Genomic DNA, 21,140 nt, shown 5'->3' on the forward strand with positions numbered 1-21,140 from the left:
ATCTGTGATGGTTCTTCTCACGCATTTTGTTTTTTAAAAGGAAAACAGGCTCTCTCTTCATTCTCTCTCAGCTTTTTTCAGCACATGGAAACACATGGCACATTCATTTAGTAAACCTCACGTGTGTTCTGTCATTCATCGGTTTAATCCTTGTTTTCATTGCTGATATGGGTGGAGCTCAGATTGGCTATTATGTCTCTCTGTATCTCTATTGGTTTTGGCTGGTAATGTTCACCTCCTGTGACAAATTTTGGTGCAAATTGTTGGAATTATTATAGGATCACATAAGGGTTTATTTTGGCAGTATCTGCAACAGTTTGCCTTGTTTTCTTCTTATAATTTAAGGTCATATATCTGTATTACTGCTTTTTATCCATTAATATCGTATAATGGAAAAAATGTCCTGTTATTGATTTGTTTTTCTCTCTCTCTCTCTCTCTCTCTCTCTCTCTCTCTCTCTCTCTCTCTCTCTCTCTCTCTCTCTCTCTCTTTTTATTTTTTCTCTTGCTCCTTATTCTCTTGTTCTCTTTATATAAACTGTGTAATCTAATAAATAAAAAAATAAATCAGTTTCTTAGTCCCTTGAGCCTGACAGAAAGCAGAGGGCTTCAGGTTAACTGGTATCAGCAGTGCATTAGTCAGTCATTCCAAACAAACTGCATCCCTTTTCATGTTTAATCACTTAATCAGATTGAGTTTTGGAGAAACAGATCAGGACAGACGGTCTTGTTTTTCCATCATCTGTGTTTGTGAATGTGTTCTTGCGAGTATGTGTATGTGGAAGCAAACAATGCCAGTAAGAAGTCATTGTAAAAGTGCATGAAGTAATGTCATGTTTTCATCCGGAAATTTCACATTCATTTTCCTAAATATCCAGTTTGGCTGTGATCTTTGACTTTTAAAATTTAAAAAACAACTTGCACCAAAAGATGTCAAATGGAAAGATTTGTCTGGATTCAGAATAGCACAATATCATACAAAGATACTATTATAAGACACTATCATAGAAATATATGGCAAAAAAAAATAGTAAGAGTAGTATGGAGAGCATGCTGTTCCAAATTAGCTAGTGACTGTTTTTATTTATTTTTTTTCATGTAAAATGATCTAAAACGTGGTTCATTTTAAGTAACTGAGTGACTTTTTATTTTTTAGTCATACTTTAGTGCAGAGAAGCCATTGGAAGGATGTAAAGCGTTTATTGTCATGTGCCCAGTGAGGAAAAGCAAGTTTCCCTGTACAATGAAATTCTTTCTTTGCTGTCCACATTGAATACCAAGACAAATGCAAATTATGTAAAAATAAAAACAGACATACACATAAATAAAATAAAAATAATAAAAGTACAGCTATGTTGCAGGAGTAGAAATAGACTATGAATGTAGAAATATAAACTATGTACACTGCTCTCCAAAAGTTTGGAAACACCCCAACCTTTCTAAACCTTCCAACAAGACAATGACCCCAAGCACACTTCCAAGCTGTGCAAATCCTATTTGGAGAGGAAACAGTCAGCTGGCATCATGTCTGTCATGGAATGGCCTCCCCAATGACCCGACCTCAACCCAATTGAGCTACTATGGGAGGAACTGGACAGTGATGTCCGTAAGAAGTGTCTGACCAGTGTGAATCATCTTTGGGCAATCCTTCAGGAGGCTTGGAGTAATATACAGTATCAAGTCAATGTTTGAATAAACTGACAGCTCGGATGCCCAGATTATGCAGAGCTGTAATAGCTGCTAATGGTGGATATTTTGATGAATATTTTGAATATTTTTCTATGTATTAACTGTTTGTGTAATAAAATATGTTTTCATAGTTTGTGTTGTCCCTTATCAGTGCAAAATTATCACAAATTAAAAAGGATTCATGCCAATATTGTCCAAAACCCCACTTTTCTAGGGCATTTCCAAACTTTTGGAGGGCAGTGTACATCTGTATGTGCGAGTGGCAATACTGACTTGTGCAAACAACAATATAGTGACATGCAATGCTAACATTAACGTGTCCACATGTAGCAGTAATATGTAGTATATCTCTCTGTGCGAGTGTGCAATATTTACTTATGTACAGAACAGTAGTACAGTAACAAATTGAGTGCAACTGCATAATAATAGCAGCTTTAACATTAATAATGTGCAAATCAAGATGAAGCTACTTGATAAGAGATAGCAGCAGTAACATTAACAAATGTGTAAAATTGAGCTGTAGCAGTTCAGGCTACATATTCTATGAGATATGTGAGACTAGTCTGTGTCCACTGGCTACCCGTTTAAAAGTCTAATGGCCGAGGGGAAGAAGGAGTTCCTTAATCTGAAAGTCCTGCATTTCATACTCCTGTACCTCCGTCCTGAGGGTAGGAGTGTAAACAGTCCATATTGTGGGTGGGTGGGGTCTTTAAAGATGGAGGCAGCTCTCCTGTGAACTCTGCGATGGTAAATGGCCTGCAGAGTCAGTGGAGTCCTGATGATCTTCTCGGCAGTCTTCACTCTCTGCAGACGTTTGCGGTCCCTCACTGGAGTGCTGCCATACCACACAGTGATGCAGCTGGTCAAAACGCTCTCAACAATACAGCTGTAGAAGTTGCTGAGGATCTTAGGTGACATGCCAAACTTCCTCAGCCTCCTTAGGAAGTACAGCCGCTGTTGTGCTTTCTTAACCAGCTGGGTGGTGTTGAGTGTCCAGGTGAGGTCCTCACTGTTGTGGACCCCCAAGTATTTAAAGCTCACCCTCTCCACTTCAAGATCTCAGATGAACAGTGGTTAATGTGTTCTCCTCTCCTTCCTCATGTTCACTATCATCTCCTTTGTCTTGTCCGTGTTGAGTTTGAGGTTGTTGTCCTCACACCATGTCACAAGCCTGGCCACCTCCCACCTGTAGGCTGCTTCATCTCCGCCAGCGATCTGTCCTATCACTGCGGTGTTGTCAGTGAACTTCACAATGATGTTGTCCTTGTGGGAGGCAACACAGTCATGTGTGAACAGTGTGTAGAGGATGGGACTGAGAACACACCCCTGTGGGTTGCTAATGTTTGTTATGATGGTGTCTGAGGTTCTATTTCCAATCCTGACAGACTGCAGTCTGCCAGTCAAGAAGTCTAGGAGCCAGTCGCAGAGTGTGGGGTGTAGTCCAAGTGCAAACAGTTTGTGGGTGAGTTTATGGGGGATGACCGTGTTGAAGGCGGAAATTTATCCTGATGTAGGTGTCCTTATCTTCCAGGTGAGAGAGGGAAATATGGAGAGCAGCAGCAATGGCGTCTGAGGTGGACCTGTTGGTCCGGTATGCATTCTGCAGGGGGTCCAAAGTGTCTGGCATGCTGCTCTGAATGCGGGCCAGCACCACTCTCTCAAAACACTTTGTGATGATTGGAGTGAGTGCTACTGGCCCGTAGTCGTTCAGACAGGTCGGTGGCTCTTCTTGGGAAGGGGAACAATGGTTGTGGTTTTGAAGCAGGTTGGAACGGTGCTTTGACGGAGGGAGAACTTAAAGATGGAAGTGAGTACGTCGGCCAGCACTGTATCACAAGCTCTGTAGAAACATAGTCTAAATTATACCAATAAATAGCTAAAAGAAAGATCAGTGTTTGATACTGGTTTGTATTTGAAGTGTATGTAGTGAGTAAAATCCTTGTGTTGGTTCATAAAACTTGATGTTGGGAGATTTGCAGCTTACATCAACAAACACAGAGAGAGGGTGAAATACTTAGTTTGTAAGTACAGTACTTTAGGGTTCTAAGTGTTTATGTGTCGCACCATTATTAGCCTCCAGCTCCACAGTTTATTCCTCATTTGCTGGCTGCCTGAGGCCTGGGCATTTTGTGCTGTTACTTCAACACATGCACACTGATTCCTGTCTCCGGTATGTCTAGAGATGTTTGTAGTCTTCCTCATTTATGGCCTTCTTTACCATTAAAGGTAAGAAAACAGCTGGAGTGATCATTTGTACCCATTTTCTCCTTCCTACTTTTACCATTTCTTCCTTTTTTGTTGTTGTTTAAAAGCTATTATGCTGATCAGTCATTATGTAATCTGACCTCTCCATCAAAGAACGGTCATCAAGCACACTCTTACTCTGGCCTGTAGATGTAGTCCTTCCCCTTGTCACACTCTGAATGTTGTGTGTGTGTGTCTGTGAAACCTGCTTTAAAGAGGTATCAGCTTCTGAGATTTCCTTCAGACATAAATCCTCACGACTGATACAATTGCTTGGGAATCAGTATATATTCCCGTTGATCTGTTTAATTCAATCGGAAATAATGGCTACCCAATTGCATCCAGTATAACTGCTCTAATTAGTAACTTCAGCCCTTCTCACTTTACATGGACTGATATTTGGACTTGAAGCCAAAGCAAAATTTCTGTCAAAATTTACCTCAAACTCTACTCTGTTTGTGTAACCTGTTATAAAGTGTGCTACAGTACACACTCACACTCACACAGGAACCAAGCATTACTCCTGATGACAGCCTTGGGTGAAGGACCATGTCAAATAACAAGCCATTAACAAAGGGTGGAATACAAGAGCTGCTTTTTGCCCCATGGCTGAATATCCACTCTCCCTCCGTTTTCCACTTCCTGCTACTGTGTGGACTTTATGAGATAATTTTTTGTGTCTGTTTACAAGGTGACATATCAGTGTCAAAACTGGTCTTACAGAGGGAGACAGAATGCACAAAATACACAGACATCTGGGAATTGTAATATATTATGATATTATACACACATTTTAAACTTTCATATACAATTTCTTAATAGGGAGACATAATGGCTGTCATTGGTGGCTTTTTTTCTTTGGACTTAATTTATTTGTATGCAGCTAAGCTGGAAATGCTATTGGAAATATGAATATAAAGGTACAGTATATATTGTACAAATATTTGTCATGCCAATAAAGCTCATTAAAATTCAACTATTCTGAACAGGGGGAAAAAAATATTACATTTTCAATTTGAATGTTTTTGGCATGGCAATGAGTTGATCTTGTTGTCTGAGGAATCTTTCCTACATGGCTTCCTGCTGTTGCTGTGTGCAGCTGGAATCTGAGTGTTCATATTCCAGCCACTGCAGAGTGCTTTGGCTCCCCCTTGTTACTGTATTTAACTCCTTCCCTCGAGCCCAGCTCTCTATACAAACTTTTAGTGAGAGAGATACAGACAGCAGCATGACTGATTTGCACCATCAGATACCTGTAAGAGGTTTATTATTGCACCTCAGCTTCTCGGATCACCTTCAAGTAAAGTAAATTTCTGTTATGTTAAATAAAATATATGATAGATAATAAATAAAATAAAAATATTAAATAAAAATACAGTATTACATAAAGCTCAAACAAAAGAAGCTAAATTTCAGCTAAATGTCAAGTGTATAAGATATGACTCTGTACATCAATAATATAAAAAAAAATGTAGACTTGTAGACATGATAACAAAGTATATAAATACATCAATATGGTACTATACCAGTGCTATTATATAGACCAGGCTTAAAATGCTGTACTTGCACTACAGGGGTCCCTGGTCCATCTCTCTATCCATCAAGTCATCCTTCGCCTGTAAAAGGTTGAAGACCCCTGGTCTAGAGCCGAAGGAACATGTGTTTTTTACATGCCTGGTTAAAAGTAAATATATTTTAATTGAGGAATGGTCACTTGCTTGACAGAGTAGGGTCGTACACCGCACAGGCTCTATTTATACTGGACCCCTATAAAAATAAACAAACCTAACCCAGTGATGAAAAACTTAAACACACTGACCCACATATGTGGGTTCAAATTAGTATGACCTTAATTCATTGTTCAGGTTTACATGCAGCGGTACCAATCTGAGAAATCTCCTTGCTCTTGCTGATCAGCATCAAGCTAAATGTTTGAGTATGAGGACTTCCCATGCTGTTTCCAACAGGGGAAATATAAATACCAAATTAATTTGAGCAATATTAATTAAATCTGTTTTCATTTATGAATTAATGTATTGTATTTGCTGATTTTCCTAAATGCTTTATCTACTTTAATGGTTAAATTATTGATTTAAGGGCCCTGTCAATGTTACTTAAGAAAATCAATATCCAAGATGACACTGAAAGGGATTAGTTGAAAAATTGCTTAAACCTAGTTTTCATTTAACCAGTTTTATTTAGCAATTTATCAACACTGAGTTACATTTCTTTGCCCAGTGGTTTCTGAAGAGTAATGGAGTCTGAAACTTCAGCTTTGCCATCACAGGAATAAATTAAATTTTTAAATACGTTAAAATAGAAATCAGTTATTTAAAATGGTCAAATAATTTTATAATATCACCATTTTCATGTTTTAAATAAATGCAGCCTTAGTGAGCATAAGAGACTTATTTCAAAAACATGAAAAATTCTGATACTTTTTAACAGTAGTATACACATGGATGCAGTGTTATTATGGACATGTTTGTTGTTTAGAAGCTTTAGCTGAAGTTCACTCAAAAATTACAATTCTGTCATCAAGTTTGGACATTAATTTAATATAAAAATATGCAATGTAATGGTAGAAAAACAATAACAACTGCAGATGGACAAGAAAGAGCCATACAGACTTTTAAAGAAAGAAAAAAACATTCTGAGGTACAAATAATTAATTAATCATTCAAGTAATTAACTGTGTATTAAGCACTGATTTAATTCTGCTTAGACCAGCTGTGCGTTTGGCTGAGGCACTGGCCCCTTGTGGCCCATGTTCACTTTACCCCTCACTGTCTGTCTTTCTCCTGCTTGATCCCCTCTCATCTTTTAGACAGTGGTGAGCAGATCAAGTGTCAATCACTCCTCTTGGACAGCATTTCTCCTCTAGAGCTCTGTGTCCATTCACTCTGTCAGCAGGGAGCCAGTCTCTGGATGTATGTAGCTTTCTCACTGAAAAGCCAGATTGCAGTGTTTCCAACTGTGTTTTCTCAACAGTCCTGTGCAGTAAATTAAATTTGACTGAATGATGTATTTTGGTAAACATTTAATTTTAAAAGTGCTGTTCCCATTTATAACATCACAAAGTCAGTTAAGGTTACTTAACTGAGTCAGTGAGTTCAGTTGGATGTATTATATTAATATTATTTATATGCTATCCACCTTTTTCTTCAATGCGGAAGTAAGCCTATGTGTGAGACTTGTGGTTCATTAGCTGCTATACACTCTTAAAAATAAAGGTGCTTCAAAAGGTTCTTCAAGCGATGCCATAGAAGAACCATTTTTGGTTCCACAAAGAACCATTCAGTCAAAGGTTCTTTAAAGAACCATCTCTTTCTTACCTTTTTATAATCTGAAGAACCTTCTTTCACCACAAAGAACCTTTTGTGAAACAGAAAGGTTCTTCAGATGTTAAAGGTTCTTTATGAAGCCATTTAGGCAAAAAGGTTTTTTTTTTAGTTTATTTCAGTTACTGGAAAGTTTTAATAGTTTTAAGTAACATTACCAACACTGGTTGGATGATTTTCGCTAATCAGAATTTGATGCGCGATGAAAATGATGAAAACATAATTTCAGTGGGATACTTTACCTAAAAATGGAAATGAATGATTTACTTACCCTCATGGCTTTTCAAACCTGTATGACTTTGTTTCATCTGTGAAACACTGAAGAAGATATTTTGAAGAAAGTTGGTATACAAACAGTTTTGGTGCCCATTAAATATATATTTTTGAGTAAACTATGCTTTAAATACTTTCTTTTGATTGTAATACGCTGCATATTTAATATGTAGTTTGCATATCTGTGTTGACATTATTTTTCCCTTGTGTCTGCTTTGCTTCAGAAGCTAATATAGAGTGTGACTGGGAGGGTCTTTGAGCTGTGGGTGTGGTCAGAAGTTTCTGAGTGACCGACAGACAGGCAGGCAGTGTGAGAGGGGAGGGGCAGGGAGTGAGTGGGCGGTCTCTACCTCGTGAGCTGCTGCAGTGTGCGGGGAGTGTGTCAGTGTGTCGGAGACCTGCAGTTTGGAAGGGCTAGTGAGCAACAAACACACAAACAAACTTGCCCACTCAGCACACATGCACGCACACACACACCTAATCACAGCACGGGACGCCGCTGGACTCGCTGGAAAATGAATCTAATGAAGACAAGGACAATCAGCCTACAGCATGGTGAGTGCAGACAACTCTGGAGTTTAGTGGTGCTAATGGCTTTACCTTACGGGGGTTGAGACGGGGGAGGGGTGGGAGACAAGGGGGAATGTTGCTGTTTTACTGAGTTTTACTGTACTGCTGCTGATTGACTGTGTCAACAGTGTGAGAATGCACTTTAGCTATAGGGGAACTTCTTTGTGGTGATGTAGTGTGCTTGTTATACGTGAATAGGAGCTTTAGTCAGCGTGTGTTTTTAATGAATAAGTGCTCAGAGTGTGTGCTGGTGGTCTGTACTGTCCTTGACGCAGGTAAAGCAGCCAAGGGGAGTGAAACTGTGGATTCAGCATGAGTACGCTCTGCTGAGAGCTGACTGCGTGCTGCTGTTTTTCTGTGGGTTTCATAGAGCCAGTTTGACTGTGTCTGTGTGTGACCTCTCTTCATGACTATCGGGGTCTTCCATATGTGTGTGTGTGTGCTCAGGCCTGTCACGCCAGCTGTTCTCTGCATTACACTCGTCTCCTTTACATCTCAGCGAGCCTATAAAGAGGTCAACCATGCAGAAAGGAAGGAAAGTGTGTATATATGTACAACACTCTTGTCCTTTCATTCTCTTAAAGGTGACTGCTGCTCTGAAGGTGAAGAATGAAGGCGATGTGTTTCATCTGAAATCATATTTTCTTCATCCTCATTGAGTTTGAAAACACTGACATGTGTGAATTCAATTTAGCCTCATCTTTTGTGTTTGGGTTTGCCGGGTTGATATTGAAAATGGGCCCAGAGGGAAAGAACAGGGGGCGGGAAGAGGGGCAAAATTAAGTTTGGAGTTGACGTACGTTGTTATTAGTACACTCATATGCTCATTTTTCACTCCAAACCACAATTACGCTCCGAGCAGGTTGCGCTGTGCTACATCTGCTGATTGAACCACAAACATTCGTTGTTCTTACGCTTTACGAGGAACTTCCTTTGACCTCGAGTGTATTGTCTCCAAGAGCACTGCTGGGCTTGTCCTGTGAGCAATCGCTCTGTCCTTGTAATTGAGTGAGCCGGGTACAATTTACAGTCAATCTAAACATCCAATCCCCCAAACCGGCCAAGCTGCATATGGTTCAGTTTTACAGGAAACACTGCAGCTCTGGCTCAGTGATCTGTAGCTCACAATAGCTGTAGAGGTAACTGGAAACAAATGCGTTTAAAAGCAAAATAGCCTCCCGCTCATTCATTCAAGCCCACCACTGCTTGTCAAGATGTAGGAGGCTTAAATTAGGTCCATTTATTGTGTTCTTTTTTGTGTCTCTAGGCGACTTGGCGGTGAGGCGATCTTTAATTCGACCCACCTCGCTGTAGAGACATTTGTCCAAGGGTCACTGGGTTATCTAGTAGTTGTGTTTGAAGAGCAGGTTTACTCAGATGCTTCAGAGAGGTCTGAGGTTTGTCTGTATCTATTATCAGGTAGAGAGCTGTTCTTGAGCCTGCTCTGATGTGTTAAACTTTAACCCTTCAGAGTAACGTTGCGTGCTTCTAAGATTATGACTCTTGACTGAAGAATTTCACCACCCTGTTCTTCAGGGGGCTTTATGAGAAAGGCAGCTGCAGGGGTTTTTTATGACTAGGGGGCTCACCAGTAATAACAATTAATGTGTAGGCATCTGTTTGTAAATGTGAAGCTACATTTTGCTAGTGGGCAGATTTGTCTGATATGCGTGTCTGAGAGTATACTTACCTTTAGGGCAGTCTGAAAAAGTAAAATAAATATGACAATACACCCCTTTTAGGAAACGCACACACATTCCACTACTATTCAAATGTTTGGGGTTGGCATGATTAGAGAGAGATAACAGGAAGGCATATCTCATGGCAGCTCTTTATATTGTTGAGGTTGAGGAATGCTCACGATGCTTCTCCTGATCAGACCTGTTCAATACGGAGTATAAAACGTGATCACAGCACTCTCTTTCTGTCTGTTATTCTAGATATGAGCAGAAAACCACTGTTCCCATCCTTCCCACAACTAAATAAACAAAATGTCATGTTAGTTCAGCACTCAGATTGCGACATTTGGTTATAGTCAGGTCCATACCAAACCCTGCTAATGTTTGGCTGGATAGTCCTCAATACTGCAAATGCTATTTGGTGGAACAGGTCACATGGAGATTATGATCTGCTTGGACTAACCAATTAACCTTCATATGTGCTTTACAGGTTCTAAAATTTGACCCGGCAAGGCCATGTTTGTGCAGCTAGAGCGCTCTGATGTAGTGATGTGTAGAAGATACAACGTCCAGCACGTTTAGGATAGTCAGCTTGGTTTTAAATAGTTTTTAGTGTGAATGTTAACAGATGTCTGAGTAAAAGGGAAGCATTTTTAAATGTCATTGTGATGTAATGGGATTCTGGCAGAGTTCAGGGATGTTGACTAAAGACCTTTACTGTGCGTTCACACCGCTGCCGGCAAGAGCGTCAAAATTCGCTCTGGCCACCCTGCCAACGACGCTGTAGAAGGATTCGTTGACGCTCTGACGATCGAACGCTTGGTCTTGTATTTAAAGGAGCCGCAAAGGAAACAAGCAGGTTGATCTTGTGTAGACTGACCACAAGTAGGGTATAAGTTAACCTCATGAAATATTTTAATTGTGAAAGTAAGAAATTGATCAATGGAAAAACTTAATTATAGTTACATGTTTGCTAATGAAATAAACCAATAAAAGCCATTTGTGTGGTGTGTTTTTGTGTGTATGTAATTTCAACATGCAGTTTATAGGAGACGTTTACTAGCCTAGGTCTTATATTAACATTAACATTCATTTGTGCGCAGCCTACATTCCAAACTGTCCTGGTTGAAGTGTAAATTGCCTAAATGCAATTGGTCAAATCGGTGTTGTTTTGAGCAAATGAATATCATTTCCGCTGAAAAACAAACGTTCTAGCGTGAAAATGCTTGGGAACTAATGCGGTCGGAACCAAAGTTTACAGGACTGCGTTCTCTGGAAATCTCTCAAGCGGAGGACTTCTACATTCCGATTGGTTGCCGCCCAACCACATCATAGCTCATTACCATAAAGTTGACCTGACTTCAACTCTTCTCGACACTCTCACCCTCCAAGATGCGCCGCGCTGCTCTTGCCGGAGCTCGCCACCGGCTCACATTGAAAATGGATGACTTCCGGCCACTTTGACACTCTCGCCGGGTGCGGTGTGAGCGCACGGTTAGGGTTAATTTTGTCCTACATACCTAAAAATCACGGTGCACTGGTCATTTTTGAGACAACCGTAACATACAGACACAACTCAAGAAATTTGGAATAGCGAGAGAGTACTATGCAATGCTAAGGGATTTCACTGTTTCCTCCTGCATACACTAGCAACCAAACTGTAATGAATGGGATCAAGCTTTGACTTGTTTCCTTTGAGGCATTGATGCTAATCATCAGTCATTTTCATGCCAGTTCATTACCTCACACGCTAAAGTTACAATCTGAGCACAGACTGTCTTCATCCTTTAGTAAATTGTCATCAGTGACTACGTTTACACGCGCACAAATAATGTGATTATTTCCAATAATCAGAGTAAGGACTTAATCACATTATGATGTTTACATATCAAGAGCAATCCTCTTCACTCCAATTTACATTTACATGTACATTTATTCATTTTAGCTGACGCTTTTATCCAAAGCGACTTACAATTGCTATATATGTCAGAGGTCGCACGCCTCTGGAGCAACTAGGGGTTAAGTGTCTTGCTCAGGGACACATTGGTGTCTCACAGTGGATTCGAACCCGGGTCTCTCACACCAAAGGCATGTGTCTTATCCACTGTGCCATCACCACCCCATGCAATTTCCATTATTCTTATTATTCGCTAAGAATTGTGGTTATTATTTTTACTGCCATTATTCACATACCCCACTGCACAACACAAATGATGGACTCAGAAAGAGCAGGTGTGTTAATGGCCGATGTTTTGATTTATTTTTGTCTAATGCAAAACACTTTTGTATGGTTTTTGTATTCCATGGCTTTTTGGTGCCATAGAAATGTGATAGCAATTCGTTTGGCTATGCTGCCGTCATGTTCTACTAGGGTAAGGAACAGAGACTGGTGGTAGCGAGTTGTGTTTTCCCCAGAAATGTGATGCTTTCTCCCCCTCCATCGTTTCTAATCTCCGTATTATTACAGGTGCGTGTCACATCATTCATGTATGTCACGAGCACATGCACACTTTGGTCAGAGCAGCAATACTGCAATTAAGGTGTTTAAGGGGAAGTCGTGGCCTAATGGTTAGAGTCGGACTCGTAATCCAAAGGTTGAGGGTTCGAGTCTCAGGCCGGCAGGGATTGTAGGTGGGGGGAGTGAATGTCCAGCGCTCTCTCCACCCTCAATACCACGACTGAGGTGCCCTTGAGCAAGGCACCGAACCCCCAACTGCTCCCCGGGTGTGTGTTCACGGTGTGTGTGTGTTCACTGCTGTGTGTGTGCACGTTGGATGGGTTAGATTTTTTTCTCCATATAGTAATGGGGTTGACTTTGACTGTAAGCACAATTAATTTTTTTTCCTTTTCAAAATAATATAGTATGGGCAAAACAGTTGTTGTTGTTTTTGCTAGGGGTGGGCGATATGGCAAAAATATATTTTTTAAATATCACGATTCACGGTTTTATCACGGTTCTTTGTCATGTTGGTTTTTCTATTTTGCAAGTTGTTTGAGCATTACAGACAAACTAATTTCCCTATTATAAAGACAAAGCCTTTCAAGGTAACAAAATATAAAAAAGAATGGTGGATATTTAAGCCAAAGTGGGCGAAGATAAAAATCTTTGTCATTATTTTATCTGTTAAAATAAAATAAAATTTCAAGAAATTAGAAGAAAGATACACATACAAATAAAACAGTGTTTTATTTTCATGTACAATAGGTGTATTTGGCAGGAGCATTCGAGAAACTGAATGAACAAATTCATTAAAACATAAAACATTATGTATATTGATTCCTATTAAAGCAACTGTATTAAAGTTTTTCAGTCAAGAGTAGTGAGTGATTTTTCTCTTTTGTTTTGGTATGTTTTATTAACATTAAAGGAATAATTCACCCAAAAATATAAATAGTGCTTCATTTACTCACTCAAAAGTTGTTTTAAACCTTGTTTTAAAGTTTCTTTCATCTGCTGAAAATAAATGCTATTTTGAAGAATGTGGAAAACCAAACAGTTGCTGGAGCATTTTTTTTTTTTATTATCAAATTCAGTGTGGACCAGCAATTGTTTGGTTACCCACATTCTTCAAAATATCTTCTTTTGTGTTCAGCACAAGAAAGAAATTAACACAGGTTTGGGACAAAATGTGAGTGAGTAAATAATGGCAGAAATGTAATTTTAGGGTGAACAAATTCAAATTCAAATTCAAATTTTATTTGTCACATACATATACATACGTAGTACGACATGTAGTGAAATGTATTGTACGACTGTCCAACAAATTGTCCAACAAAATTAGAAAAACCTCAAGTTTACAAAAATACAAATAGAAAAAGTACAGTAACCATATATACAGAATAAACTAGCAATAAAATAAAATAACAAAAATAACAAATAGATATGAGAATAAAAAAAAGAATATGATTCTATATAGATTCTATAAAAAGTAAAGTGTATGTCAGTGATAAAGTGTCCGTGTGCTGTGCTGTGCAGTGCAGTAAAGTGTATAAGTGAGTAAAAGGATACTAAAGACAAAGACAAATGGTATGTAAGTCCCACTCATTTATCCTTCCGTAACCTTCTACAAATTAGTGCAGATTGTACTTGAAAAATGTGCAAAGTGGAAGTGTGGGGTGATGTGATTATAGTGGAGAGTGGTTAAGACTCCGAATGGCCTGCGGGAAGAAGCTCCTCCTCATTCTCTCTGTGTTCGCCTTCATGGAGCGGAAGCGTCTCCCTGAACGCAGCAGAGAAAAGAGTCCATTGTTGGGATGGCTGAGGTCCTTCACTATCTTCCTGGCCCTGGTCAGGCACCGCTTGCTGTAGATGTCCTGCAGGTTAGGGAGCTCGGTGTGAATGGTACGTTCCGCTGAACGCACCACCCTCTGGAGGGCTCGTCTGTCCTGCATAGTGCAGTTCCCGAACCAGGAAGTGATGCTGCCCGTCAGGACGCTCTCGATGGTGCAGGTGTAAAAAGTCTTAAGCACCCGAGAGGGAAGTCTAAAGTCCTTTAAGCGTCTCAGATGGTACAGACGCTGCCTGGCCTTCTTCACCAGGGTGCTGGTATGACAGGACCAAGTCAAGTCCTGCGTGATGTGAACACCCAGGTATCTGAAGCTGTCCACTCTCTCCACTGGAGTCCCGCTGATCGTGATCGGCTGGTACGACCGCTCCTGCTTCGTACTGAAGTCCACTATCAGCTCCTTAGTTTTGCTGATGTTCAGGTGTAGACTATTCACCTGGCACCAACTCTCCAGGTTCTTAATCTCCTGTATGTAGGCCGTCTCGTCGTTGTCTGAGATCAGGCCCAACACAACAGTGTCATCAGCAAACTTAATGATGGTGGTGGAGTTGGAAGTGGCCACACAGTCATAAGTGTACAGTGAGTACAGCAGGGGGCTCAGAACACAACCTTGAGGGGCTCCAGTGCTTAGGGTGATGGAGGATGAGGTGTGTTTACCCATCCGTACGGCTTGCTGTCTGTCCTTCAGGAAGCTGGAGATCCATTGGCACAAGGATGTGCTGAGACCAAGGACCTCCAACTTGGAGGTGAGTGTGGAGGGAATTATGGTGTTAAACGCTGAACTGTAGTCCACAAACAGCATTTTTACATAATTCCCTTTTCTGCAGTCCAGGTGACTTGTTGTGGTGTGGAGGAGGTGTGAGATGGCATCCTCCGTGGAGCGGTTATGTCTGTATGCAAACTGTAGTGGATCCAGTGTGTCTGGTAGTGATGCAATGATGAAGTCTCTGACCAGTCTCTCAAAGCACTTCATCACCACTGATGTGAGGGCTACAGGGCGATAGTCGTTTAGGCAGGTGGGCTGCGGTTTCTTGGGGACAGGAACAATGGTGGACTGCTTAAAGCATGAGGGGACTATGGACTGTTCCAGGGAGAGGTTGAAGATCTCGGTGAACACCGGTGCTAGCTGGTCAGCGCAGGCCTTCAGAACCCGACCTGTGATGCCATCTGGTCCTGCTGCCTTCCTGATGTTCACTCTCTTGAATGCCCTCCTCACGTCATGCTCCGTGATGGTGAATACGTTGTCCTCACCGGCTTCCTCAGCGTGCATGCAGTTAGCACTGCTAGCGCCGTTAGCGTGATTAGCTGCAGCCTCGAAGCGAGCATAAAAAGTGTTCAGCTCGTCAGCCAGAGAGGCGTCCGCATTCCCCGATCTGGAGGGTGGTGTTTTATAGTCCGTGATGGTTCTAAGTCCCTGCCACAGGCTCCTAGAGTCGCCATGTTGGAATTGCGACTCTAGTTTCCTCCCGTAGCGCTGCTTCGCCTCCTTCACCGATCTGCGCACGCTGTAAGATGCAGCCTTGTAATCATCCATGTTCCCGGTGATGAGCCCTGTGTTGTAGGCAGCGGAGCGGGATCTCAGGGCGTCGCGGATGGTTTTATCCACCCACGGCTTCTGGTTGGGAAACGTCCTGATGATGGTTTTCTGCACCGTATCATCCATTAGTTTCTCTATAAATCCCACAACCGCTTCCGTAAACAAGCTGACGTCATCAGAGCTGCGCCGGAACATGTCCCAGTCTGCGTCATCTAGCGCGTCCTGCAGAGCGGCCACCGATTGGTCCGTCCAGCGTTGGACCTCCCTCTGCACCGGGGCTTCCTGTTTCAGCCTCTGTTTGTAAACAGGCATGAGGAAGATGGCGGCGTGGTCCGATTTCCCAAACGGTGGTTGTGACTGTGCCTTGTAGCTGTTCTTGTATGGGGTGTAACAGTGATCTAATGTCCTTTCGCCCCTGGTGGGGCAGCTGATGTGCTGATGGAAGTTCGGCAGTGCACGCTTGAGGTTGGCACTGTTGAAATCTCCCAAAACAATGAATGCGGCGTCCCGGTGCTGTGTCTGGTGAAGGTGTAGTGTTTCATGTAAATCCCATATCGCAGTGTCCGTGTCCGCTTGAGGTGGAATATAAACGGCACTGACGATGACCGAGCTAAATTCCCGAGGGAGATAAAAAGGGCGACATTTGATGGTCAGAAGTTCAAGATTCGGTGTGCAGGAGCGTGAGAGGGGAACAATGCTCGCGCCGTCACACCAGTGTTTGTTCACCATCAGACATACTCCACCTCCCCTAGTCTTCCCCGAGTCCAGCGTTCTGTCCATGCGGTAAACCGAGAAGAACTCGGCCGGCTGGATGGCGTGGTCTGGTACCGCTGGGTTCAGCCATGTCTCGGTGAAGCAGAGAAGGTTGCAGTCCCGAATGTCCCTCTGGAACCTGACTCTTGCCCTGAGGTCATCGAGTTTGTTATCCAGCGACTGGACATTGGCGAGCAGGACACTTGGTAAGGGAGCGCGGTGTGCGCGAGCCCTCAGCCTGTTCCTGACGCCGGCTCGTTTCCCTCGAGGACGCCGGTACGGGTCGGGTCCTTTGTTCCTCCTCAGGATCTCGCTTGGCCAGGATGGGTCCGGGTTCAAAATCCCTTTAATGACAGTCGGCAGCATGTTTAGTACTGTCCCTTTAAGACCTGCACGCATCTAATGTACAGGGCAGGCATGCATCCATTTTCTCTCAGCTGTTTACTTTCATTTTAGACATATCCAACTGAGCCTATACACAAACCTTGTGTGTTTTGACAGTATTAGTAACTTAGTTCAGTGATCAGGCACTGTTTAACAGGTTTTTTAGTGTGCGTGCTTCGGGTGTACATGCTCCGAAAAAGTGCACGTGAATGAAACGTTTAACCAGTAAGGCTTTAAAGCATAGGCAAATAATGTACTTTTGTGATTGCGAATAAGTGCAGTGTCCCGTGAGAGTAACTCTACCGCTGAGTTAACACTGATTTGAATGTACTGATAATGTATTGATAAGGCGGTGCCAGAACTGCAGCTGATATAATGTGCGCTGTTGCATGATACTACAATATTTCTTAAAAAGCAGATCGTGGAGACATTTTTATCATCCACGAACAAACATTGTCATATCGCAGACCCCTAGTTGTTGTTGATGTTTTCAACAGAAGTTATACAGGTTTGAGTTTTAAAACTAGCGCTTTAAAATATATATGTTTAATATAAATAAATCAGGCTTTCAAAAGAGTTGACAAAGCAGATAACAGATCTCTCAAACTGAATATAACCGCGTGAATCAGTGTACTGTTATCTTGTTTGGGTGGCTCTTGCTGCTTCAAGAATGCTGTCACACCCTTTGGGTCTCTCTTCTTTAACTTGGTGATCCCAACACACTAGGGAGGAAAGAAAACCGTTCTGTGTAGACCATTTGAAGAGGAAATGAATGGTTCAATTGTAGAGGAAAGGACGAAAAGGAGGACCATAAATTTAAACGTGCGCACATTTTAGTCACAACATGTAAACACTCGTGTTTAGGTGAATTCCCACTGTCCTTTTCACCCTGAGACCTATTTTAGCAGAAGCCAGTAGAGTTGTGTCCATAATCACTGTAATAACACTGAAAATAATCTGTCAGGCCGCAAGTTTAAACTGAAACTTGCTCATATTATTCATACTGACCTGTTAGCTTGCACAGAAATTTGTTAAATATAATTGCCCTTAGAAGCACACATCTAGGTTCGCTTGAAGTCTAAATTTATAGGATGTGTAAAGGGTAACTGAATGTTCTGGAATGACTACATGTTGTCATGTGATCGTCTAAATTGTGTTTATCTTCACAGTTGGTGCCCATTGCTTGTGCCAAAGTCAAACATTGGTACCCCCCCAAATTTATGTAACCCCTTCCACGTGACCTTACACTGTCACATCCTGCTGAGTTCAGCCCCAGACAGTGTCGCCACACAATCCAGCTCTCAGCCAATGGAGTCTTGCTTCACAATAGAAGAGACGAGGACTCAATCCATCAGTGGCAGAGGGCCAAAAGTCAACGTTTTTTTGTGTTTAGCTCATGAATAGGCTTTGATCTCAATGCAGCCCGCTCTGAAGTTGTACACCGTTCTGGAGATTAACCCCAAAGACCCAAGGACTCAGGATTTTGAGTTGTGTATTTGACTGATTATGTGCCATTGAGTTTAGATGGAGTCCCATCTACAGGTTTGGATTTCAGGGATAGCCTGATTAAAATTAGATGGGGTTTATTTTGAGGAGACACCTGAAGCTTAGAAGCTAAGCTGTTACAGGGCCAGCCCTGTAAATCTGGTCTTTGTAAGCATTTCATTCACATGAACGTGTATAGTTTAGCAACTGCCACTCAGCCATGTCGTTATCCTAAAGTCCCTCTGTTGTATTGCCTACTCATTGGATTTAAGCAGTGTCAATTTTGTGTACCAAGGTTCTTCAAAGAACACCGCTGTTTTGCCATAGCAAATGTCCTTAAAACATGTTATTACCCCAAAGTACTGTGCAGTAGCGTAGTGATTTTTTTCAAAATTCTCAGTGTTGTAAAATACAGTTACCTATCCCATCCAAACCTGCCGGATCAAGTTTTGTGATTTGACTGCAAAATTGGGCAAGAGCATCAGATAGTCATTTCTTTGTTTTTATTCCCTGGTGGATATGTTAGCAAGGTAAGACAAACAGAAACACGCACACACGCACATCAATTGGTCATAGTCCACAAAGCCATAAAGAATGACTGTGGGCCCCAAATGGTGCTAATGATGCACATTTGATTGTTTTGAGTAGACAGCTGTATATGGAGTCTTGGCTTCAGGCACACTGTTTACAGCTTGATGCCAGCGCAGTGGCAGTGTGAATCAGAGCGCTGGCCTGACGCCTCTGGGTCAGCATGTGGGCCGTCTGAAGACTGCCACTCTTCAAGCATTCAGAGAACTCTGATGTGATACTCTACACTGCTGTCACCAGAGGGCTGTTTTTCAATACTTCTATATCTGTACGTCAGCACAGCACACAGCTTTATGTAAAATAAGACACGGATTCAGAATGGAAGATAATTCATTTGAATCAGTTCAGAAGGGACAAAAAGTCATGGTTCTCAAACAGTTTTCCTGTTCTGATTTGACCATGTCCTGACCAGATGTAACTTTTTGTCCATTACTTGGTTTGTTTCTGCAGAAATGTGCTGAGTAGCTCCACCCCCAGCAAACCATCATTAATCCAGCATCATACAACTTTATATAATAAACATTATATCTGTTCTGATTGGCAATGGCACAGCATTTAGTTTTTCATTTGGACTGGCAAATTTCTTGTCACTGGGAACTTACCACAGTAAATGATTGTAAAAAAAAAAAAAAAAACATGCACATGGGGAGGGTTTGTTGATCTCTTTGAGGGCTGTTTGAACAGTTATGACTTGTGTGAGCATCAGGTTTGATTCCTTGTGGAATGTTAGACAGCTCTCATTTTCTGCCTCACTCACCCCAGAAATGTGATGAGCTCAGTTTAGCACGGCACCATTTTTTCAGATTTTTCGTAACTTCTCTGGTGTTTCATAACTCAAACTTAGTTGTAATTCGCTCAAAAAATAAGTTGTTCAGACCACAGATTCTTGTTCCACGTAAGAACGTCTGTCATACAGCAACATGTTAGTATCTATTGCTTTAATGCAGATCTTTTATAAACAAGCAGCAGTTTCATGTCAGAATCTTATCCCTGTCTACACAATTATAAATGAAATGTTACTGACAGCTAGAGTTGAACGTAGTTCCATATTTAGGCCTGCTCTCTAAAATCCTTTCCTGTTCTCTTAAGCAAAATGGTCTCTCTGGGGATCCATTTTATTGGAAAAATGTCTGACTAGGTCCCATTTCTGCAGTTGATAAATATTTCCTGAATGTGTTTTTCTTGCAGTGAGCTATATTTGAGCGCTGGAAGGTGTTCCAGGTAGATCTGACCTCTTCAGTGACCTGTGAGTGAGTTCAGCAGCATTGGACAGTCATTTGATGTAGTGATTGGGAGGTGTCATAGTGCAACAGCTGCTTCACCTCTTCAGGAAGTCAGTAGATGCTAGCTAAATGTTCCCTTGTTTGGAACCTTATTCTTATCAGCCTGCTGATAACGGAGTAAAATGTCTATAATTGGGGGTTGGGAGGAGAGAAAGAGAGAGGTTTATACGTCTCTTTTGTGTTCATAATTCCCCAATGACGTACCACCATCACATTGTGCCCTGCCAAAGTTTCCACCCTCTAAACCTCTGTGCCACCCTCATGTACAATAGCCTGGTCACCTAATCAGCTGGGACAGGACAAACACTGGAAATGGAAATAAATTAGTTATTTTTGGTACCTCACATCTCTTTCTCTCTCTGTCACTCTTTTCTCTTTCACTGTGTTGCTCTAATGGACAGCTGGTTCATTCTGTCACTTGTGCTGGGGTGAAAGGTCAGGTCCCTAGTGCTTTGCCTTTGCATACGTTGTCTCTCAGAGTCAGTGTGTGTGTTTTAGTGTGCGCACATATTTGACCGTGTCTCTTATTACCTTACACATCTGTTAGAGCTCAGCTGCACTTGAAAGAACAAGGCCGCTTTTATTCAACTCATTCAAAATGGACGATATTTTTAATGGATTATATTATCTCTCTAGTTACATTATTCCATCTTGTCCCTCTTCGCCAGATTGGAGTTTTTAAGAACAAGCTTAAACATCTCACATTCCTATCATCTATCCAACCACTACGCTATGCAGTACCTCATTATTGTACACAAGCACAGTATGTAGGTTTAAGTGCACTTTTTTAAAAAAGTTTAATTGCAATCCTTCAAATATTCAGTCACACATTTTTTCCTATACTTGAATAGACAGACGAAGGCTGCAGCTCAACTATGCAAAAACCCCTTTGTAGCTCGATTATAACTGCACATGTAAACCTAGATTGTGTTCCACATCACTGCTTTTTAAATATTTGTGTGCTTTCATTTCTTTAAAATGTTGTTCTGTAAGGCTTAAACAGTCAACAGAGCGATTCACTGTTCCCTC

The 21,140-nt window shown here is 41.5% G+C and overlaps 1 protein-coding gene across 1 annotated transcript in view; it reads left to right on the forward strand.

The window, feature by feature from the left end:
• Positions 1–7,858: 7,858 nt before the first annotated feature.
• Positions 7,859–21,140, forward strand: part of LOC306843373 (uncharacterized protein) — a 70,876-nt gene continuing 57,594 nt past the window's right edge. The window contains exon 1 of the mRNA XM_079374823.1: positions 7,859–8,101. Coding sequence (XP_079230949.1) covers positions 8,099–8,101 — 3 coding nt within the window. The 5' untranslated portion in view covers positions 7,859–8,098. The remainder of the gene's footprint in view (positions 8,102–21,140) is intronic.

This window comes from Barbus barbus, assembly GCF_936440315.1.
Source record: "Barbus barbus genome assembly, chromosome: 2".
Lineage (NCBI taxonomy): Eukaryota > Metazoa > Chordata > Actinopteri > Cypriniformes > Cyprinidae > Barbus > Barbus barbus.